The sequence below is a fragment of the Chaetodon trifascialis genome, chromosome 8, assembly GCF_039877785.1.
Source record: "Chaetodon trifascialis isolate fChaTrf1 chromosome 8, fChaTrf1.hap1, whole genome shotgun sequence".
Taxonomy (NCBI): Eukaryota; Metazoa; Chordata; class Actinopteri; order Chaetodontiformes; family Chaetodontidae; genus Chaetodon; species Chaetodon trifascialis.
The window spans coordinates 21,706,779-21,731,401 of record NC_092063.1 but is presented as its reverse complement, the minus strand read 5'-3'; the positions used below and the strand labels follow the sequence as shown (position 1 = coordinate 21,731,401).

Here is a 24,623-nt window from a genome sequence, read left to right as displayed (position 1 = left end):
TTCCTGTTCAGTGCCTGGGTCCTTATTAAAATGTCATGTGAAGTCTGTAACACTCACTGCAGCTGCAGAACATCTGGCCCACACTACACACAGCGGAGGACGGTGCTCTTTCGATCCCTGCCCTGGCCTGTCGCTTCACTGACTCATTTCTTTGTGCTCGTCGCTATTGTATTTGAAAAATCCACAGTATTACTCAACAGATTTGCCCCATTTTGCACCTGTGACTGAATTATTAATTGACAGGCCAAAATCCTGTCAGCTTTGTAGTATTATGTGTACTCTGCCTCTCTGAGGGCAAAAATCATTCAAGGAATGTTCAAAGTTCAACATTGAACCAGGCTGTATGAAATGGGGCAGAAATCCTGTTGGGATTATGGCTGTGCATGGCTGAAACAAATGTTCATGACACCAACAGCAAAAAACCATCTGAAATATGAAAACTAATCTCTACTTTTCATTCTCTTTAAAGATAATCCAGAAGTGAAGGACAGACCAAGGCGAGGACAGCTGAGAGTCCAGAGGAGACTCGGAGACAAGATGGACCAAACTCCGCAGATTTGGCACATGCAGGTTGAGCCCCAGGTCACTGTTGGCGAGGTGCAAAAGAAGTTCTCAGTCGCAAGCCAGCCGGAGTGCTCCATCTGCTTCAACACCTACGACAATGTCTTCAAAACACCCAAGCAGCTGGAGTGCACCCACACCTTCTGCCTGGAGTGCCTCTCCCGCCTAATGGCCGTCACGGTGGACGACCAGGATGGTAACGGCGCCAGCACTCGCCTGTCTTGCCCCTTCTGCCGTCACCCCACAATGCTGCCCGAGGAGGGACCCCCGGCCCTGACCACCAGCCACGAGGTCCTCTGCAAGCTGCCCACCCACCAGCAGCAGGAGGAGCCGGTGTGGCTGGACGGGGAGAAGCTGTGCTACAAAAGCTCCAGGCAAGACGCTGGCTCAGGCGCCCCCGACAGTCCCACGGCCTTCTGCATCTGCATTGACATCGGGGCCAGCAAGAGAACGAACGCTCCGGTCCAGACGCAGCGCCGGACTTTCAGCAGGCTGGATCGGATGGCAGACTGGAAGAGGCTGGTGCTCTTCATCGTGCTCATGCTGCTGCTTATTGTCGTCGTGTTGTGGCCGCTGCAGTGTGTGTTCAGCACTGGGAACATACGCTGCATGAGAGAACCAACCCCCCCAAACCCCACGACCGTCACCACTACTATTGCTTTCAGCCCAAACTAGACTGACTGGACTTCACAGGAACTGTACATAAGATTGCATATGACATACTCACAATACTTTTAATATCTGACATTAGAAATCTTTTGTGCATAATTGCACTTTTTAATAGGTGTACATGACAGCTACACACAACTGTGAACACCTCAGATTTTTAACCTGCAGCACAACCGCACATCAAAGCCACTGAGTGGTTTTTCTTTTTGTTTTTTTTTTAGATTTATGGCTTTTAGCGCCCCCCCGTGGTGGTTTCAAAAAAGACACTGTGGCAGACCCCACCATGGGATAGAGATGAAAGGGCTGAAAGCAACACAGACTGTGCCAATCTTCACCAGAACTTTGTGTTATTGTATCACACGCCATCAGATTGAATTCTGTCCACTCAGATAAAAATTGCACACATTGAGGCTTTAACTCTATAAAGCTTGAATTGATGCTTCTCAACAGTCATACGCCAGCAGGTGAACATTATTAAACTGTTCATATAAGCATGGAAAGACTGAGAGAAATGACCAACAGTGGAGGGAGATGAACTCTGACAGGCACTCTCCCTCAAATCACGTTCAACAACGCTAAAGCGTTTTGCACTTAAATTAACACCTGTAGTTTGACTGTTTTGTCCTACTGGCTTGATGGATTTTACTGACTGTTCACGGCAGGTAACAGAAGATGAGCGGGCTGATCAGCTGTTGGCGTCTGCTCAACATTCAGCGATGACGTCGAAACTCGAAACACTGTCATTTATTGATGAAATGTGAACTTTGCTTTGCAAGTATCTGGTTGGCTAAGGAACAACAAACAGTCAAGTTTAGAGTAGTTTTAAAAAAAGTCAGAAATGAATGAATGTAATCCCAATGTGCCAATTAAGTCAACCTTGGACAGAGTGTAGAGTTGATTTGTGCGTTTTGATATGTCATTGTTTACACAACTATAATAAAACGTTGAGGTGTCAGCTCAGATCATGCTTCTGGGAAATAATGAAACATTTGCACGTGGCAGCCTCATTATTAAGATTCATTATCATTTGATTGTGGTTGTTCATGCTCACGGCTTTTCTCTCCATCTTAAAAACTGAATTTACTGCAGCATCAGTTGGGGGTTTAATCTGCGTGAACAGCAGATGTAGTAAATTCCCCTCAAATAACACACAGCTCCTGACGTGCTTGAATGCAAATTAAAAAGACGTATCAGTTTCGGGGCCGGGTTGCAAAACAGTCGAGCCATTCACTGATCGCTGTTTGTCATTTCCTCCCTCGCAGAAGCTTAAACATATGACTATAAAAGCAAAGTACTCTTTCGCCTTGACAGGAAGTTGCCTTTATTGATTCCTGGATGAGATGCGTCAGATCAAGGAACAGTGTGTGGGGTTTTCCAAGGAGCTCACTCGTGACACGCTTGATAAGATGGTTACATTAAACTGTAACACTCATGCAGGAGTGGCCATAATAAAAGTGCAACTTCCTGGAGCAACATGACAGTAAACAAGGTTAAACAACAGATGTGGAGAGGGAAAAAAAAAAGGCTCAGTCATGGCTTCAAAGCGGATTTTTTTATGAATAAAGGTAAACATATAAAAGCTTCTCCTTAGTTGGAACCATTTTCCTCGAGGGCATTTAAACTTTAAAAAATAAAGCTATTTATGAATTTGCCTGCATGGTTTTCCTTCTCTCCAGGATAAACAGCCTCCTTCCTTGTGGATAGCAGCTACATTTAAATACTTTATTCAACCCTTCATACAGCTCGTATGTTAAAATGCTGAAAATAACAGCTTCTCTGTCATCACAGCTAGAACTGGTGTTTTTCCTGCCTTGCTTTTCAATATGGATATTAGTTAACGTGCAATATTCTTGGCCATCATGCGCTGAAGCACTTTTCACAAACGCTGCCTCATCAGCACGCTGTCCTGTGTTCTCTGCTGCTCCTCCACTACAAGGACTGCACCTGGAGGCAAAACAGTCCAAGTCCTTGTTACACTGACTGTATTTCACTTTGAGGCACAGGAAGCTTTGCCAAAAATGGAGCGGAAGAGACGCAGATTCACGACAGAAACAAGCAAAATTCACGTGAACTTTCCACAGTGCATTCATAGATCTTTATTAAACTATATGATAATGAACCATTCTGATGCCATTTCTGGCAGCACATTGCATCAGCAGTTGTAGCCTATACAGCAAAAAAGGCATCTGGGCAGAGCCAGTGCAGGAAGAGGAAAGCCTCCACTGAACATGGGAGCACTCAATACACCACGACTCACTTCAGGCATACTGTGAGCAACAGAGGAACAAGGAATCAAAACAAAAACACATCGACATCATGTTCAAGTAAATGTAAGAGGACAAGCAGAAAGAAAATACCGTGTTACTACTGCATACCTCCACGTACACCGGCCGCACTCAGAGCCAGAATTTACTTTTCGATGGTGAAATTACACCAATAAAAATAATAATAGTCATAGTAATAATAAGAAGAATTCAGACACAATACAAAATGCAAGAGTGGATAAAACAATCAGTTAGAAATACAATTTGAGACATGTCAGCAAAATGCAATGACGACAAGAAAAGAACCCCAACACTGACGGCAGAAACCTAGTGCACGACCAAAAACACTTCCACTGCCCACGGACATCCACACACAGCCTGAGGCCAAAGATTCAGCAGTTTCACACTTTCAAGTATTGATGTTTCACCAAATCAGAAAAAAAAGTCTGACCCACAGAGGCGAAGTAAAATACAATAAAAATCCAAATTATCCACAGCGCAAGAGAGTTCAGAAACACAGAGACAAAAAAAAAGTCATTTCTCATTCACCAGACACGGATCACAGTTCAGATGGGAAAAGAACAAAAGGAAAAACCAGACGGACTCAAACATTCAAATTCAACTGAAGTACGTCGAGCGGTGCAGCATATTTCCAGCAGACACAGGCCTTCACTGACACAGGGCATCGATGCCGCTCACGCCATGAAGCACAGCTTTTTATTCACAGAAAGGATCAACCATTAAAATACCTCGGCAACAATTTGTACTCTCTGGGAAAACTCAGACAAGGGACAGACATCATGAAACAGACAAAGCTTCAAAGCTTCGACTGAGAGAAAATGACAGCGTGCTCTCGTAAAGCCTGTCAGACAGGATGATATGGTTTCTGCAGGTTATATTGCAGGTTATACTGTTACTTTATTCAAATATTCCCTGCAAGGTCACCGGGATCCGGTGACTGAGCGCTATTACTCCAGTACATTTTGATTAGACTTAGCTTACTTTAAAACCAGGTTTCTTAAAAATCACGAGCTACAGCTGTGGAAACTGGCCAGTTTACAACTGAAGGGAACAAGGTGAGAGACCTCGAGCTGGCTTGTTGAACAATTCTGTTGGTGGAGAAAGAGGAATGTTCTGAGCACAGACACCAACAAATGCTGCTCGTCTGTGCTTTGTTTGATGCCTTATAATTAAAAAAAAAGGTAGCCTGAACACACGTTATGATTTTCTTTTTCTGAGAGACATCGTTTTGTTTGTTTTTTTTTTAAGGGGTTTTCAGGACCATTAAGTCATTAAACAAGCAAGGTCAGATTTCACCAACTTATCTGCTGATCCTGGAGGCTAAAAATAGCAGACAATCTGCCAGACAGCGCTGAGGGCTCGGTGCTCTGCAGCACCACCATCTTCCTTATCACATCAATGACACCGGCTTACTCGCCCCGCTATCATCAAGCCTGGATTATGGCCATCTTCTAAATTACTTTTTGGAGACAAATCTATTCTTCAATCTCGGGCAGATGGCCATCTGGCCCACTGTAATCGCCCCCTTTCCCTCGTCTCCTTGTGACGATCTCCTCCGACAGATGTTGAACCGCATCAGACCTGCTGATTAACGAGGACAGCCAGTCAAACGAAGCCGAGACACGGCGGTCAGCCAAGCTCAACTCCAACCACCCATTCAGGAATCCTCTCCACCCATTTCGAACTGCTTTTACTATCTACCGCTAAATCAAAATCAGGATGCCGCTTAGACTATTGTGCTTGAACATGATCTCTTCAACCATAATGCTCCTTTATAAATATATATATTTAAAAAATCAACATCTCATATGTTACACATCCATGACCAACAGTATCAACAAAAACACCAAGAAGTAGTAACAACAAGCTGATGAAAGGGACGGAAAAAAAGCTACTATTTGATTGAGTTTGCACTTCTACAGCTGAAATTAATGTCAAAATGTGCAGAAGAGGGCCTGCTTGTCCTCCCTGTGCCTCAGGGTCCTGTGAGTTACGTAACTGCCCTTGCTATCACTCAGCGGCCACATTAATAACCACCACAGCTGGAGAGACAGAATGCCACAAAAACAGTCAAAAGTCTGAGTTCAAATGACAGCCAGCAAAGACAGAGAAAGAGGGACAGTGCAGAGACAAACAGCTTAGCTTTGACCTCTTCTTGGGTCCCATACAGTTCAGTTCAGGCCGGGGCAGACTCCATGTTTAATATCCGTTGCCCCGACGAAAAACTGGTGGCTTCTCACGTCAGCTCAGGTTTCCAAGGTCTGGAAAAGCGGTAACAGTAGAGATGCAACAGCAAGTTTGGGAAGGCTAGATTACAGACATCCTGTGACAAGGCACTTGCGCTGGTTAAAAGAGGGCCAGGCTGGAGCGGTGGGGGGGAGAAAGGGAGGAGGACAAGGGTCCTGAGTGAGAGCGCTATGCTGTAGAGTCCTCCCCTCCACAGAGGGTAAGGTTTGACTCCAGACAGAGAAGTCCAGCAGGACGGCAGCAGGAGAGGGGTCAGCTCGCCACCTTTAGCCCAAGCAGGGTCCACCGACGTGGCGAGAAGTCAGAGCAACACACTCCCTCCTCCCCCGAGGGATTTTCAGGCGCTGACAAAGCGACACCTCCGCTGAAACTGAAGCAAACAGGAACAGACAAGTAGACAAGTGGAGTTAATGGCTGGTGTCACTTTGAATCATGGCCACTGGGATCTGATGCAATTCATGATATGGAGCTAAGAGCAGCGTTAACTTAGAATATGCTACACCTGCCAGGTTACCTAGACAGGGAGAGATGGAGGACACACAGTAGCGTGTCCATGAGTGTCTGAAATGATTTTTGTTCAGTGATTAGAAGCCTGAAAACCATCAACCTTGACTGCCTTTATAATACCTTTGCAACTTTATTATATGTTCATTTTTCGGGCACACAGCTATAATTTCTTGTTGTTTAAATGATACTGACAAGTCTGTGATAAGCTATTAGCACGGACAAAATCTGCCTTTAAACAGCAGTAAATTTAGTCTTTTTCCCACTTCTGTATTGAAAATATCTGCGCTTAAAAACAAGGAACAGTTTTTTTCCACATGCTCAACTGGAACAGCTACATTTCATACAAACCAACTGGTTTTGGTGTTTATTTCAGGCCCAGAGATAGTCATAAAATGGGTGAAAGGCTGAATATCCAAAAACCAACTGAAATGACAACTTCCACATTTAAAAGGCCTCAAGGACGACATCTAAAGTCAACATCATCATGATAGTTCAAATAAATAAGAGATTTTACATCAAAGTTTGAACCATGATAGACACGAGAATCTATACTGTTAAGAGCTATAACTTGGATATTTCAAAACACAAAGGACTGCTTAAAGAAACGTGTATTTTACATACATTCACTGGTGATTAATACCCTGTTTGATGACCCCAAACTAATGCCATCACTCCCTTTAATGCTGCTGGGTTCCCTCACTGCGTATTAATCACTATGAGAGCGAAAAGAACGGCCCCGTGAGACGTGGGGTTGATTATAATTTGAACATAAATTAAATCTTTTGTTGCTTTAAGGGGATCTCGGGTTTTCTTGCTCAGCCGCTCCTGGCCACCCTGTAATTTGAATCATAACAAAAGAGAGCATCACACTTGGAAAATGAATTCTGACACGCTGGAAGAAACTGAACTCTTTCTTGTGTCTGTAAAAGTTTTAAAAGCACCTTGAGTTCTGATTTTAGCGGGGAAAAAAAATCAGTCCGGTGGAGTTTAGTGCATGGTGTGTTTGCGCCATGTGTTCATGGATAGGACTTTGTATTGCATTTGCGTCCATGAGCCCTTGCAGGAGATACACAAAACAGGGACCCACTCATCAAGAAGCAGCTTCGCAGTAAAACTCCACAAGGAACCTTTAAATTAGAGCTAAATTTGTTCACTTTTGCAGGAGAAAAACACCAAAACAAGTGCTCGCTTTAAACATAAGTGGCTGAATGTATTTCGCCACGGCACCAAGTGAAATGCAAAGTATGCAGAATGAAATTCATGAAGTACTCACAGAGAGGCAAACAGAGAGATGTGGAGGTCCACAGCGATGGTTTTACCTCCTGGTGTTGCTGCTAAAAGACGTCTGAGGGCTTTTAAAGTTTATGTTCTCGTACACACTTGACGTATCGTCATTTGTCATCCTACAACAACACACAGAGACAGTCATCACCATCTTTTTTCCTGCTATGGCTCTGTGATCACACGTTAAATAATCATCACGGTTTGTGCTCTACTTACACAGAAGAGGAACGCGAGGATACCATGTTGGGTTTGGACCTGGAGTTGGTCATCTGGGGATATTTGATATTGGAATATTCCCTCTCCTTCATCTTATTCCTCTGCAAAGTGACAACATGACAAGAGGCAGATTCAATTTAGAAGACAAGATCCTCTACAAAGCTCTCACAGACTGTCCCGTCTCGAAGACATGAATTCAACTTTAAACGCTCCCAGATGGCACTCAGCACTTTGGAAGCTTACTGAGATAGTTACCATGCTGATGTTTGCCTCACTGCTCTGGCTGTCATAACACAGCGCACGGTACTGGCCGTCAGACTGTGAGCTCCCACACATCTTACATAAATATTTTAAAGCCGTCATTACTGTGTCAAACAGCGTTATGTGATGTATTTAAATTTCTTTTGGAAGCCACTGCGATGTTGACACGTGTGGTGGAGTACCTGCTCCTCCTCCAGTCTTTTCTGAGCCGTGTCGATGTACTGCTGGACAGCCATGTAGATGAACTTGTACTGGGCCTCGGTCTGCACCATGCCTGACCTCTGCTGCCGTACCCTCTGGATGGTCTTGGGGATGTCAATGTCACAATCTAGACCTACAAGACAAACACATCCAGAAGTTAGTAAGTATGTTTGTAACATAAAACAGTCCAGTGTGTCAGTGTCATGTCTGAGGCTCCCACCTTGGCGGTTAATGATGTCAATAAGGATGTCAATGATGATAATGGTGCCTGTCCTGCCGATGCCTGCACTGCAGGGACAACAGAGTGAAAAGTCAAACAGTTGAAGAAATTAAACTCAATGATGTGAAAGGTGAAAACTAGACAAAGACAATGGAAGCAACACATGAAAGTCTGAGAGCATGAATTCTAGGTTTACACCTGCCAACAGCAATAAAACTGAACTTGAATTTGTTGTTGTGTCACATATAAAATGCTGTTAGATCTTCAAGAGAGCTCAGCTCAACTCAATATTTTCCCCACAATAACATCATGAATTTACCAGCAGCCGACTCATCCTTGAAGTTAATGAGTCAGATGTGTTCTTTCTGGTTATGGTGAAACACATGGAAGCACACCAAACGGACAAATCTATTACATCAATCACAAAGTAAACACAGCTGCAGGTGGTAACATGGAGTTTTAAATGCAATCAAGAATGTGTGTGTTTCAATTATTGATAATCCAGTCTTTAAAGCGGGAAGACAGCCACAGAGCTTGGGGCATTAATGTGATGATTTATTGCTAATAAGGAGGTAACATTTTGAACCTTAACTATAGCACACCCAAGTGGCAACTGAAATGATATTTCATGAAATCCTAATTTCATCATTTTTCCGTTTCAGGTGTCCACGATATGATCTCATGGGAAATTGAGTCAACGCAGAAAAAAACAAAAAGGAAAAAAGCAGGCAGTGACACATAGATGAGTTCAGCCACACACAGGGTTCATACAGTTTTAAAGGGTAAAGTTCAAGCACTTCTCAAGCACTTAAGCACTCACCCATAACAATCAATCTATATTGCCACTTTGTTTGTTTTATCAGCTGTTCATATTAACTTTGATTATACATTTTGATCAAGGGTATTTAACTCTTATACGTATACATTTCCAGTTTTTTGGTTTACGTGAGTGAACGTGTAGTTGAAACACCTGATTAGGTTGAATATCAAGCATTTTTCAAGGAGAAATTCAAGCATATTCCTCACCTTGACAACATAAGTCCAAACTTTTAAGACTTTAAAGAACCCTGCATACTGGACAACACCTGGAAGACTCAAGCGAGTGAATGTGTAATATCTGACAGTGCGTATATGTGTGTGTGTGTGTGTGTGTGTGTGTGTGTGTGCGTGTGTGTGCGTGTGTGCGTGCGTGTGTGTGAGCATGTCTCTGAACGTACGTTCATCAATGAACTTTCACCAAAGAGTACAATATGTGCGTGTTCAAACTCAGTAAATGAAACTGGATTATTCTATCTTCTCTCATATTTACACTCTATAACCACACTGTCTCCAGCAGTAACACTGCCCTCAGGTTAGTGGTACACACAATATGGGACTTTAGTAACTGTCGTTGTTGATATCTGCTGATGAACTATGCCGGCAGATAACCTCTACCTCTAACTGACCCATCAATAATTAGCTTATGGCCCAGTGACAGTCTGTTTCTGCCAAACTCCAAGCTCCATATTGTAAAACAGCGTCCCTCCCTGCTGGCTGTACCTGCAGTGGACGACAATAGGCCCAGTGTCTGGAATGGTGCTCTGGGTGCGGTTGACTTCCTCGAGAAACCAGAGGACACCGCCGGGCTCATTGGGTACCCCGTGGTCCGGCCAGCTCAGGTACTGGTAATGCCAGATGTACCTCAGAGGCTCCTTCTGTAGGAAAGTAACAGCAAAAAAGGTGATGAGCTGCTGTTGTAAAAATGTGTCAACACTTCCAGTGTTATTTGTTATTTTGCTTATGGGCTTGTAACATATATTCTGATGTGTCTTCCTCCTCTGTCCTCTCCACACTGCTCATTCAAAGGCATGAGACCACTGTAAGAAATGGTAAACAAAATCTACAGTGCTCATTCCACACGTCTTCTAAACTTCAGAGCTGATACGATGCCTCAGCAGTTTGAGTTAGCCAACACTACAGTTAGTACAAATGAAAAATAAAAATTGTGGATTCTTTCTCTAATTTCTTACAGTGGACTCATAATGAGGGCCAGTATTACAGCAACCAGCTTCCTTCATCCTTCCTGTGTGTTGTATAAAACTGTAGACAGACTAAAAAAAATGCTTTAGCCTCCTGCTTTTACAGTAATCTTGATGAACTTGAGTGTGATCTATTAATAAACGAGTGGTGGTAGATGTTCCTAATTTTAGCTGCAATTCAGCTCAAAACAAGCACTGAGGGCCGACAGAAGCGTCACTTTGAAAAGTGCTGCTAAGGTGAGCTCAGACAGGCTTCCACCTTTGTGTTGTTTTGAGTAGGATAAAGGACTTTAAATAGCCATATATAAGATATTCCATCTGCAAGCTTCTACAGGCACCAAGATTGGATATCTTGTATCTAAACGTTACATACCATTTCAAAATCCTCCATTTCAAACCTTTTTTTATCCTTCATTTACTACTTCTTGTATTCATGTATAAAAGGAGAATTCCAGCTCAACTTTTTGTTTTTATTTTTGGTAAGAAAACTAGAAATCTTATAAGACTATGTGCACTTATGCAATCTACTTTTTCCCTATCTGCCTCCTGTATTCTTGAGATCCCATGAATGATTGTCCTGTAAGCACAAGCACATGCTGCAGGATTGTGTGTGTATGTGCGTGAGGGGTTAGATGATCTGACCCCAGGTCACTGTCTCAGCTCTGATTGAGTACACTCTTTCGCCTACCCGGTCCAGACGGGTCACCTCCAGCTTCCTCAAGATGTAGTCTTGTGCTGGCCGCTCGTCCACATTCCTTACCAGCACCTTCCCAAACTCCTTGGCGCCATGGAGGTCGGGCCAGTAACGCACACATTTGTTCTACATTGGAGGAAAAAGAAAGAGAAAGATGAGAGAGGACAGGGAGGGCGGTGGGTATTAGACAATCGAAAGAACCGGCTCATCTCAAGCAGCTTTCCAATCAGCTTAACTGTCATACTATCCTTGTCAGCCGTCTCCCTCCCCACCCCCAAACCTTCCACACACACACACACACACACACACACACACACACACACACACACACACACACACACACACACACACACACACACACACACACACACACACACACACACACTACACATATCCATGCCTCTCTCGTAGAATCAGCTAACACCAAATCAAGACAAATTAAATGGTTGCATGCAGTTCAAGCAATGCAGATTTGTATAGGTCATCACCAGGACTCAATAACGTACCATTAAATGAAAAGTTTTTTTGTCACATAAACTTTGAAGGGACTTTTTGTGTCCCGTGGCTTTTTCTTTTCCTTTATCTCTTTTCGTGTAGTGGATCTTTGGGGTATTTGGCTCATGCTCTTATCATTGAATCTTGGATCTCTCATCAGAGAACACTCCATTCTTAGATCTCCATCATTATAAGCAATCAACAGCAATCAGCTCAAAGGGGTGCAACCTTGAGACAACAGACTGTTTAGGACTAAATGTCGGCTCCTGGTCTGCCGCGGAGGATCGACAGACCGAGGATGGGATAAATGCGGAGAAAAATTATTTCACGAGAAGCATGGCGTGTAGTGTGCAACTAACTCACTGTAAAACTGTGTGATGTGATTAATAAAGTACATTTCTTCTTCTTCTTCTTTCAGGTTCAACATTAAGGGATACAGAAGCACCTGTGATGCTTCAACCACACTGCTGTACATCTGCTGTATGTTTAGGGCCAATCGCTCACCCGTCCTCGCTCCACCTCCTTTGTAGTCATCACGATGACGTGCGTATTCTCCTGATACACCATCTTCCAGAAGTCAACGACCGTGTTCTGCAGGCACCCTTGGGTGGCGATGAAGACTTTGCCCTCGTCCACGTGGCGCCCCTCTTCATGCATACTCTGAACAGTGTGGACAATTATACGACAAATACTGTATTTTGACTCTGAGACGTCTGAAACGTAATGTGAACTACCTGATGATAAAATTTAATATAGTGACATATACACATATTTATCACTTTTCAAATCTTTTGCATTAAGGGGGACTTCTCTCAGTGAAAGTCGTGTGTTCCTGCTGTCTTTGGATGTTCTACAGCTGATCAGTGTCATTGTATAATGCTGAACAGACTCACTCTGATGTAGTTGGCATTGATGTAGTCTGAACCGGGAACATCTGGATCTGCTTCCCTGATTTCAACCCGAGTTGTGTCGACTGAAAGCACAAAGTCAAACCGTCATTAATGCTCAACTGAATATCTACAGTTTCCTGAGACCAAACATGTCAATTGATAAAAGCTAAATGACAAAAAAAAATCTTCAAGCTCTGCTGAGGCCTCTATGTTGTCTGGTGTCTATTTGTGTCATTCTTCCCACAGGAAGCTGGAGAGACAGGAAATGGCAGGTTGCTGTGAGACTTACAGGGCAGGATATTCTTGTATCTGTTTTTACTCTTGTTTTCTGGCTTCTGGCCTTCTTTCCGGGGATACAGCAGTTTGCACTCCTGCTGCTGAAGTACCTGCAGATTAAAACATTTCGATATGACTTTAAGGTTCCCTGCAGAGCTTTAGACCTCTAGTAGCACTGACACGGTACACATTCCTGCCAGTGGTTTCACACTATTCCACTGATCAACAGGTGTCAGGAATTGGCCAAAATATATAGCAATACGCCAGTAAAGGCAGGGAAGGTGAGGACTGCGAGCTAGCAGACATGGATGAAAACAATGCTGAATTTAAAATACTTTGCTGACTTTGCAAATGTTTCATGAGGAAGGAAATGTATTCAACGTGTTTGTTAGATGCGTTCTGGTGAGTAACACTGTATGCAAACATAACTTTTGTTTGCTCACTCCACAGGGACCCAGAGACAGTGTAATGGGCCTCTAATGCAGTAGGGGTCACCCTGGAGCACAAGAACAAGGAAACTGCACATGTCAGTATTCAAGTTGTAGACATGAATGGAAGTTTACCTAAAATTCAAGCAGGGCTCTAAAGCACTTCTTTTATACTTGCTACATGAATTCATTTTGAATGTATAGCTACTCTAAAAGGATAGAACCTGTTAATCAATTGCAATATTAATCTACATCAGTTAACAGCTAAATAGCGCTGCTTTCTTGAATTGACTTCCATATAACCCATCGTTCAACTCATCTATGAGACAGCGCACAAGTGTTTCAGTGTCACCCACACACACAGAGGATGTAATAAGTAATTTTATCATTCTTGAAAACTGATTGTCATCTCTGATCTCTGAGCTTGAGACTCATATCTGACACTATATTAATGGAAGGACTCATCTTCTTCTGCAAAAATGGAAGAAACTGTTGGAATCTGTGGCGTTAAATATAATCTGGATTTAAATGGAAACAATGGTGGACAAATGACAGAAGTAGGGACATTAGGCATGAATCCAATCCACATATACAATAATGATCATATAAGTGCCATTTAATTTCACCATATCTTGCCTCTTACTATGTAAATGCTGTGAATTGCTTCTTTTTTATTTTAGTTTTGTATGGACCTGCCCTGTAATACTTTGTTTTGTATGTTTGCTCCTTTAGAAGAATTGAGTAAAATAAAAACTTTAAATAAAAAGAAAAAAAAGAAGCTTATCTAGGAGCAGGCACTCCAACAAACAAACACCGATCAGTAACTATTATCTTGCAGACAAACATAAACTGTAAAATCCTGTTATTGAGCCAATGAATGCCAAAGAATACTTGATGGCTGAACATGCACTGACACAACAGAGATGATTCATGTGACTGACATGTCAGTTGCGTGAAAATAACAAAAACAGGAACATAAGAGCGTGACACAAGAAATGCTTCTCCCAACATCATTACTCAAAGGTTAGGGTCCCATAAATACACTTGAATTTTCTTTGACAGAAAAGAGAACAAATAACTCACCAGGAAAAAACATACAAATAGACATGAAATGGGTGAATGTAAAAGGTCATGGAACAAATGGCCTATAAGATGACATTTATGACATCTATGTGACTAATTATTGTTCTGGTAGATACTGCATACTCTGTTAGTAGCTAAAGCCAGAAATCCATCAAAATGAGAAGTAAAAACTCTGAATTAAAACTCAAATATATTTTGCAAGAGATGTGTGTTGTACAGGAGGTACTGAAAACAAGAATTTGGCATCTGGGTGGAGATGACACTCAAAGGGATAATTTACACCAATCAGTTTTCTCACACACGACTTGAGCCAATAAAGCTCATAACTGTCAACTCATTCAATAAAGCTGTTAAATATGTATGCATATATGACAGAAATTTCCCCACATTACAGAAAAAAAAAAAACAGGATCAAAGGAATAATGGTTTTGAGGCTACATACCTCAAATTCTTCCCAGAATCCTTGCTTGGGTTTCTCAGAGTTGTCTGCTACTTTATTGAGCTCTCGTACCCGGTTCTCAATGTTGGCTGCATTTATCCTTGTGGCATTAAAGGGCTGTCATGGTCACATTGGGACAGGGAAATCAAATTAGTTGACAGAGCAAGGCAAGTTCTGCCAGTATGAAAATAACATGCAATGCTTTGGATGCTTGCGTTTGTTAAATTTCTCTTCCATACCTGTTTGAGGTGCACTACGATGCCACTTTTCTCCACCATGGGGTTTTTCTTGTAGTGATCCACCAGGTCTGCCAGGGTGTCGAACCTCTCGCCGCCGCCTACGTCGTATTTACCGTCCTGCTGGAAACAAACATCAACAGTTCAACTACAGCAATGGCTGATGTGAGGAGTTCCTAGAGCACAAATTGATTCATGACTTGCTTAAAAATACATTACTCGAACAGTATGTGGAAGTAGTTTAAGCAGTGAACTCAGGGAGGCATTACAAGACTCCAGGCTGTATTAATCCACAAAATCCTCCTCATCAGTTTAAGTTTCTACATATCTCAAGTGGCCCGCACTGAGTTACCTCACCTGGTAGCGTATCATAACGTGGGTGACCTTGGTCTTGCGGTCCACATTCTCATGTTTCTCCTCATTGGTAAGAACTGAGAGGACGAAGTCGCCCGGTTTACTCTGGCTCTCCCGTACCAAGAAGCTACCGGCTTTGCCTTTGTCTGTGAGCAGTTTCTCTGCGTCACGCCCGGAGAGGTGCCCGTGGTACCACCTGGAGAGGAGCGAGAGAACAGACTGTGATATACCAACACATGAATCTAGACACAGTACTCAATGACAAACTGAACATGCAAAACAGCAACAAGAAAATCAACAAATAGCACATAATAAAAACTCAAAATCCTTCATCATTACTGCATTATTACTGATATTACCTTGTAATTATTGTTATATTATGATAGTATGTTCTGATGTTGTATTTAATTTCATGTTTCAGTTTTTGGTCTCTACCAGATCCTGAAGGAAATATCTGGTTTTTTAGCCGCTAAAGTTTAACTATGTTCACCAGCGAATCACTTCCTGTGTCCGTCTGCTGTGTGGTGCTGAGCAGGTAGCGTACAGTGTGCAGTCAAAAACAACAGTATGAGAGTAATGAGAGTGAACCAAAGCAATAAAGTTGCAGCAGGGCAGCTAAATAATGATCTGAAACTCACTATAAAGCACCATAAAGCCCAGAGGAGCTGCACATTCAGGTGATTATTCTCTGTAGGGTTCTTCACTAAGAGCGACCCCTTTCACATTGTTTTCACCCCGTCATCTGATGGATTGTTATTATAAATATTGATTACAGCCACTTCAAGTGATGTTTAGGACATTCGGGGTCACCATTTAATGTGGGCATCATGTCATATTAGCCGGCCTGATGAAGGCAAAGCTGGCAGCTACAGATCAGTCACAACAACAAAAATAACAAAACACTAAATAAAAAGATGTAGCAGGCAAGACCAGTTCAAAACACAGTGAACATCAGCGTTCATTATTTCAGACTAGCTGCATTCACAGTTTGATTCTACAACTCCTGTGGAGGACGAGAAGCTCAGCCTCAGGCTAGATGCTGTTTCAAGGTACAGCACAACGATTATCAAGACAAGTTACAAGAGCTGAGACTGAAAGTCGGCGAACTTCCTCTCTCAAGGGAAAAAGTCCCATAGTGTAGCCTTAGGGTTCAACATATAGTAATTTCTACCTATATGCTCTCGGAGTGTCGACTCCTACTCGAGAATGAAGAATGAAAGTGTCTCTTACACTGCTGCAGCCTCACACAGTTGCTGTTGTTTAGATGAAAAACCTGCATGTGTGCATTTTTTTTTTCCTATGTGGTGAGCACGAATGTGTGGGAGGCTCTGACAAGAGACGTATGTCGAATGGAAAAACCACATAAACCAAAACAATAGATCTCAAGTTGTTCCGACACCTAAACAGAAACTAAGATCTACACATCGCATGCGTACAAAATTAAAATATACATAACATGCTCAGCATGAGATGACACCAAGCACGATGGAGAAGCGATTATCTGCAAATGACAATGTATATAAATACGAGCAATGCTTCCTGTATTTGTGTGAGTGCATGCATTGATTCCTGGCATTAACACACCAGCTGCCCGTCTTCCATTCTAACGAAACTGTGCAAGTGTGATGAAGTGTATAGCTGCATCTAACCTGTGTACTGTATCCTCTCCGGACAGATGTTAGCGAGTGGACACTTGGTGCACATAAACAAAACAGCAGCACCACCCACTTAGTTTGTCTGAAGATGCATTTGGCAGTATGCCACTGTTTACACGTGTGGATCTGAAGTGCATCTGGATTTAATGTGTGGGAGTGCATGTTTACAGAATGATGCATCCGCCCTGCAAACAGTAGGTACAAACTCATATGTGCATTGGTAAATAGTTAATGAAATAAGGCTTGATTCTTTCCTGTTGCCATTTTAGTTAACATGCTGGTAATTCAATATTATTGATAATTCTAAACACACTGCATCAGATTTTTTTTTTTTAAGTAGTTTAAAGCTGAACTAATGTACTTAATACGTGAATATCAAATTAACAATGGATCAAGTGACTGCGTTTAAGAATTGTTGGAGAAACACATTTTTCCACTATAATCCATTACAGCAGACTGTCAGTCAAAATGAGAGAAATATTTGTGTTAATACTGTGATGTTAGTGTTAAACACCCCAAAAAGTTCCACTGAAGACATGAAGGAGATCTGATCTCACTTGCTCTTGTATTAATGGACAGTTAGCTAGTCACTCAACTAACCCACTGACACCAAAACATCCACTGAATGGCCATTTATCACCCTATAATGCACAGATTTGATACATTCATCACTCACTGTCACTGTCCACACTGTAATTTTTTTTTTTGAGTGATCATTTACTTTCTGAATATTCATCTTACAATAAGTTTGTTTCCGACTGTGCAGTTATTGCTATGGAATTAGTAGCTTTCCCTCCAGACTTTTATTGCAGTTCTGCAAACCTGAAAATTGCCCCTTTACGTTCAATATAGAGGAAATGTATTGTGATGACACGCAACTTTAAAGTGTAATACTAGATGTAACATTTTTTATGCCCCAAAACGAATTCAAAAAATGACAAAAACTCAATATTTTGCTCAGTTTTGTTCTCTGCAGGGTGAAAATACCTCACAAACAGCATTTAGGCTTTAGCAGGATACTGTAGCTGCAGTGAAAGCTCGACTAATAACATTTCTCAGGTGGTTTAGCTGCTTCTCGCGGCAGGATGAGCCATTACAGTCTGACACCCCTGAAGCTGTTAGAATAAAAATAACTGCGGTCAGGGAGAAACTTTCCTGCAGTTGTAATGAGTTTAGATAAAAGAGCAACATATCAAGCTAACCTTAGGTAAGTTTATATGTACATTTGCGTGAATCTGCCTGGATTTATCCACATAGTGCTTAGCTGTATGCAAATGTGGGCTTATTTGCATGTGTGGGTGTTAGTTTGCGAGATTGTCGGCACCTCTCAGAGGTGGGGTCTTTGCAGTTGAGTGGGTATTTGAGCTCGATGACATGGCCGTTCCTCTCTCGAAGGAGATCCTGCTGCTCGGTGTAATACTGAACCAGCTCGGCCAGCGTGGCAAACTTCTCGCCACCGTACAGGTCGTAGTAGTCACCCGAGTTCTGTATCTTAATGTGGGTCACCTCATCGTTCCGCCTGAGCAGGAAACAACAAAATGGGAATCACTGTTAGCCGTCATGCATGTAGACAGAGGTGGACTCACTCCAAAGAAGCACTCAGCATTTTTCACTGTCAATTTTTCTTGTGTTGTTGTTGCACCCTAGAGATATTTAAGCGGTGAACACGCACACAGAGAGATGCAGACAAGCACACACACACACAAACAGCCACCCACACATATGTTCATACAGTATATGCTCGCACAAACCAAACCAACACCATACACACTTTGTCGCCTACTCACACAGCCTAAATGCATATACACTATAAAATGTCCATCATGTCAAGCCATCTGCTCCCATTTTAAGACTTTGAAACTCATTTTCTTAAAACTATGTTCAAGAATTTGCAGTTGTTCCCTGTGTTATTTTTTTTATAATAATCTACCTTATTCTGTCTGTGCATTTCTATCTCTGTAATACTGGAGCTTTTCTCACAAAGCTGAACACACTGTTATATATAATAAGTATATAACTGTTACATATTAATATAACTTTGACCTTTTCTATTTGTGCCAACAGTGGAATGATAAAATAAGCCACAAGCTACTGTGGGAAGGAATATGCAAGAAAAGGCTATAAAGGCATGGTGATTTTCACATTGACTCCTATAAACAGAACAACACAAATCTTCTCACAAGGGATCATCCCTTGTTTTAATACTCTGTAGTTTTCATATCGAATGTATTTGGAGGAAGGCTGTATCGTGATTGCAGAACAATACAGCAGAAATGCAGCTGCTGAGCTCAAAGACTGATAAGCCAGAAAACATTTGGTACCACTTTGCATATTCAAAGTCCTCTGACTGGTTTGAATAGGTGCACACAAATCTGAAAACATGTGCACAAGCGTGAACACACACACACACACACACACACACACACACACACACACACACACACACACACACACACACACACACACACACACACACACACACACACAGAGTTCTACTCTATAAAAGATATCTGCCTGGAAGCAAGTGAAGAACGAGATGCGGCTCAGCAGCTCGATTGCTGAATGTACTTGTTTTTCCACTTTCTATCTCCAGTGACTTGTCTGACATGTTTCTTTGGCAGGAATAAACAAAACATCCTGTAAACATATTAAGTCATGCATACAACAGAGCTTTATGGACCACAGGGGGGTTAGCCAGTCAGTACTATCTGATCTGCAGGGTGATATACAGCAGTCTGTCTCTCTACAAACTGATTATCAGCTAATGGTCGTATCAAATGGCACAAATCCTATTTCCTCCATCACTTTTCTTGCTGTCCTCATGAATTTCCTTTTTTTCTTTCTCTATCCACTCAACATACTGTAAATCCTTTGCTTTGTCCTTGCATTCATCGGTCCCATCTCTCTCTCCCTCCCTCTACCCATCTCTCCCAGTATTTTCTGGTAATTGCTTTACAGCTCTATTAGTGGCTGTTGGCAGGTTGCCACAGGTCTATGGGCCCCGTTAAAGTCCCCCTTTAAACTATCGGGCTAAATCCCCCTTTTCTCTCAGAGTTTAACACCATTAACTCTGGAATGAGCCAAACACATCCCATTAGATTTCCATTCACTTGCCCGCCCCACCCTGTCTGAGACATTGATAACATTTAGGCATCTATTAAAATATGATAGTCAGTCTTCTTTAGAGAGAAAATACAGAGAGCCAAGGTCCACATCATGTCTCCTCAGCTCTGGTCCACTATTGTCCATTTCAATACAAGACAGATTCCTTAAAATGTCTGTCTTCTTCTCCCTGTTTTTATGAGTAAGAAACATCACTATGATTACATGGTGGTCTCCATCATAACACAATCTGCTGCCCTTTTAGTGATAACTGAGTCAATCATCTTTTGGTACACAGCATAAATTAAGCATCACAGATCTATCCTACTAACCAATTTACAAACTTTGCGCCTTATTAAGATACATTTTAATAAACCAGTTCATTTACATTATGTCATGAACTATCATTCACAGTTACTATCCACAAATCGTCCTGTGGTTGGCCCCTTTACCTCATTAGATGTTCCATGCTGTCCAAAATGAAGAACATCTTTTCTATAACAAACAACATCAGTGCATGTTTGCAGAGAAGTCTATGGGTAACACAGCGCAATACAGTTAACTGTTAGAGCAGACAATGTCACTTAAAAATCACATCTTCATCCGTTTTTTGCCTTTGAAAAAAAGGGGCTTTACACAATGTAGGCAGGTGCCTGTCAATGCAGGGTCCTTAACCTGATCACAAGAATGGTGAGCTGGATTCTGAATTTGATGGGAAGCCAGTGAAAAGACATCAAGATCAGATTAGTATGACATGGGGCCTTTTGGAGGGTTTAGTCAGAAGCTTGGCAGCAGCATTTTGGACCACCTGTGAGCAGTTTATAGATGTCTTGCAAACACAGGTGAAAAGGGAACTGCAGTAACCAAGATGGGATCAATCATCTCCATCTCAGCTATGGACACAGTAGGCCTGAATTTAGCGATGTTTCTCAGCTGGTGAGAACAGGAGCGAAACAGAACATGTGCATGGTTCCACCTGGAACAGAAATAAGAACTTCTGTTTTGTCAGTATTAAGCTATAGAAAATGAGGCCATCCGATCTTTCGTAGGGTTGAGGCCGTTCAGCAGAAGAGTTTTGAAATATTTTGGGGCTTTTACAAAATGTATAAATATCATCTGCATAACAATGGCAGGAGACACCTTTAAAATTACTTATTAACCAATTGATGAATCAATGCATTCAGAAAATGTTTACGACAGCACAAAGTGTACTTTGGTCAGATTTAAAAAACTTTTGACCGTGAAGAAACAAAGCCCTCTTTCACTTGCTCTTTATTACTTTATTACATTTGGGCGCTCAGACCTTTCACCGTTGAGGATGTGGCATAAAATTATAATAGACTGTCTATGAGAAGTAGAAGTTCCTCCTTACTGACCAAAGTTCTGCACTTCCAAATCAGCGTGCATGCTCTCACCAACATCCTGGATGATTATTTCAGCTGCCAAAGAATGTTTATCTGGCTGAAAATAGGATGCATGGAATAACACTGTTTTATCTATTTGAAATTCTGCTCATAATTAGCTGGCTTTATTGATAACAAGCTGGATTAATCTCAGCTATACTGCTCGGTTCCACATGGTAATTGTATAAAATGTGTTAACTAGTTTTTTATCTAAATGCAAAATATACAAACTTCAATTTCATTTAAGTGCACAAATCTGTAAACTGTAAATACGACTTTCAGCAAAACAAGAAGAAAAACACAGCACAGTCATAAGAACATGCGGTCTTTATGATTGTATGTGTTTAATTTGATGACACAAGCAAGGTATGTTGGTTATTGATTATCCGATGAGCTGGTTTGAAACAATAGGACCACCTGAGGAGTATCAAAAATGTTCATAATGCCACATAGTCCATCAAAGTGTTTTTCGACGTCCATCCTTGTTCTTCTGCAGCTTAACAGCAGCAAACAGATCACGCCTCAGTGCAGGACTCAGTGTTAAGATTTTCTCAATGTTCTAGCCGAAACATTGAAGCCTGCAATAAAGTGAGTTTAAGTAATAAACAGTATTTAGATCAATGTGACTGAGAGAACTAATACACTAATCAGATGAAGTACACAAACATGGACAACTGGGAAATACACTGCTCAAAAATGCACATAAATATGCATGTACAGTGCCCAGAATATAGAAAATAATTCTTGCTTTGCCCCGAAGCTAGTCCAAGTTACATTTTTCACTCAATACAGCCAGGCAACCATGAGAAATCTCTTTTACTGTATCCAGTCCACTTATCAAATTGAGGGTGATAAAGTTTTGGCCTCTATTTCAATTCCCCTTTTCCATTTCTACAGACTGCTACGCTGGTTTCTAACGGAGGCATGTTCAAATCTGACACAACGTGTCAGATGTTATGTCAGGTCAGTGAGCTCTGTGTCTCCAGAGCTTGCCCTGATGGGTAGCGTGAAAAAAAAAAACAAAAAAAAACAGGCATACATCCAATGCATCATCCAGTAAAAAGCAGACATCTTTTTGAACTACATACGTCCATTTTCTCCGCTGCAGGAGGTTCACTTCTGAATGTTGGCATTTTAAGACAAGAGATGTCTCCAAATTCAGACAACTAGGAAATCTTGTCATCTTGTTTGTTCATAAGCAGAGCAAGGTGTGCCAGCTTCAAGACAATAGCTAAGAATGGATTAAAACAATCCTTCTACAATGAACAAAAGCTATCACACAACCAGTGTTGCCTATACATAAACACTTGTGTGACATTTTATTTTGAAGCGATCCCCAAACGGTTTCGTGAAAACAGATATGCAACAGTTTGATCTAGGAGTGAGACACTGATGAATGAGCTTAAAACACAGTCTGCACCCATTTTCACTGGGGTGGCTACATTTTTCTGCAAACAAACTTAAAGACAGCAGTTCATTAACAACCTGTCAATATTTTTGTATATCATAATACAAAGATATTTGTTGTAGCTTGCCTCATAAAAGCTCTTAGGACACTGTCCTTAACAGTAGCTAGCAGTCAGCATTGCAAGTAAGTAGAGCTAATACGGACATGTTTAGTTTGTTTCAGCATTTCAACTGACTACTTCCCCAGTAGAAGAAGTAGCCATTGTTCAGGTGTTGTGTATTGCTTATGGGACATGCGATGGGCCTGCTGCATTTGTAAGTGTCAGGAAAGGAGAAACAAACATTTGCACGCTATATAGCAATGACTGTTGCGCCTTTGTCCTTGCTGACATGCTGATATAGGCACACCTAATGCCACTATAAGCTGAGGGCGCTAAATTAAGAAACTGTTAACTGAAATACGTTGGAAAATAAAACTTGGAGGGAAATGCAGCTGAAACACAGTTAATATTCATAGATTGACTTGACATCCACAATAATGATGTTTTTCAACTATAAATAGCCTGGCTGCAGTGGAAATACATCTAAGTAAACCCAGGCTAGCGTTAATACAGAGAAAATCCATTTGCTCTCTTTACTAATTTGCCCTGCAAAATTCTCTGTTAAGACTGCCCTTAAAATTCCTCCTCAGGGTCTTCGGAGTGTTTAAAGAGCATGAAAAATGAGAAAACTTGACCAGAATGCTCTCCTTATGGAGTTGGACTTGAATATAAGTGCGAGCTAAACTTTTTCTGCTTCAAACTTTCTCTTTCTCCCTCTTTGAGCTGCATGAAACTCTGAACTGATTACATTTTCAAAACCCTCAAAAAGTTCTCATTAGCGTCACAGACTTCAGCCCTTAGATGCTTTTCAGCAGCAGCTCTGTCCAACCACTCCCTCTGTTCACCTCACAGACCAGAGAAGAAGAGAGGTGGTGGAGATAAGAAGAGGAGAGGCATAGAGAGGAAGATAAGACAGAAAGAGAGAAGGACAACACACTCCCTCAGCATCCATTACAATCTGAACACTGACTATCGCACTTTTACTGGCCTTGGAAAGATGAAACCTGGCTAATGACTAGCTAATTAGCCTCTCCTTTGCTCTGATAAGATGCTCTGTGTGTGTGTGTGTGTGTGTGTGTGTGTGTGTGTGTGTGTGTGTGTGTGTGTTTGTGTGCTGCGTGAAGAGAAACTGAGACTGAGTTGGAATAGCTTTTGTAGAAATAGAATAATTAAGTAACTGTCTTCATTATACACCAATATTTCCCAATATTTTACAGACTTATTTGCTAAACAACAAACTTAGACTCAAAGTAGATAGAATCTATATATTTAGACTTTTAACACTTTTTACAATTTCTATTTTGCACTGATGGAGGTTTAATGGAGCAGTAAAATGTGTCGGTTTCTACAACAGAAGTCACAAATAGGTACAGGTGTTGATTGAGTTTTTCCACTAAAGTTGACTCAATTTCCTGAGAAACAGGATATTGTGGCAGGACATAGAAGTATAACACAGTATTACACCAAGTTGCCCCCCTGTCACTTTGAAAGTCTTCAGGCAGCAAGTTTTTTCTTTCTTTTAGAGGGTTAGAGGGTTGAGCCTGTTTGTTTAAAAATGAGACAAAACTTTTGTGCTGAAATACTGATTTAT

General features: G+C 41.6%; 2 protein-coding genes across 3 annotated transcripts in view; one reads left to right on the top strand and one right to left on the bottom strand.

Annotated features, from left to right (window-relative positions):
* Window positions 1-537: 537 nt before the first annotated feature.
* LOC139335092 (RING finger protein 223) lies at window positions 538-1,236 on the top strand. The gene has a single exon (XM_070968525.1). It carries the CDS (start codon window positions 538-540, stop codon window positions 1,234-1,236), a length of 699 nt encoding a protein of 232 aa, XP_070824626.1.
* Window positions 1,237-3,311: 2,075 nt separating this feature from the next.
* The window catches only part of ptpn11b (protein tyrosine phosphatase non-receptor type 11b), a 39,260-nt gene continuing 17,948 nt past the window's right edge, over window positions 3,312-24,623 (bottom strand). Inside the window, exons 3-16 of one of the 2 annotated variants that reach the window (XM_070968522.1) lie at window positions 18,344-18,538; window positions 15,368-15,560; window positions 15,014-15,130; window positions 14,778-14,891; window positions 12,838-12,934; window positions 12,552-12,631; window positions 12,163-12,318; window positions 11,158-11,289; window positions 9,991-10,145; window positions 8,452-8,519; window positions 8,213-8,364; window positions 7,770-7,870; window positions 7,543-7,672; window positions 3,312-6,132 (exon numbers count right to left, since the gene is read on the bottom strand). In XM_070968522.1, the coding sequence (XP_070824623.1) occupies window positions 7,585-7,672; window positions 7,770-7,870; window positions 8,213-8,364; window positions 8,452-8,519; window positions 9,991-10,145; window positions 11,158-11,289; window positions 12,163-12,318; window positions 12,552-12,631; window positions 12,838-12,934; window positions 14,778-14,891; window positions 15,014-15,130; window positions 15,368-15,560; window positions 18,344-18,538 (1,648 nt within the window). In that variant the 3' untranslated portion in view covers window positions 3,312-6,132; window positions 7,543-7,584. Of the gene's footprint in view, window positions 6,133-7,542; window positions 7,673-7,769; window positions 7,871-8,212; window positions 8,365-8,451; window positions 8,520-9,990; window positions 10,146-11,157; window positions 11,290-12,162; window positions 12,319-12,551; window positions 12,632-12,837; window positions 12,935-14,777; window positions 14,892-15,013; window positions 15,134-15,367; window positions 15,561-18,343; window positions 18,539-24,623 lie in introns of both variants that reach the window. The other variant, XM_070968524.1, reaches the window with a different exon arrangement.

Excerpts from the sequence above, each read along its gene's own strand:
- LOC139335092 (XM_070968525.1), top strand. The coding sequence starts at position 538 with ATGGACCAAACTCCGCAGATTTGGCACATGCAGGTTGAGCCCCAGGTC.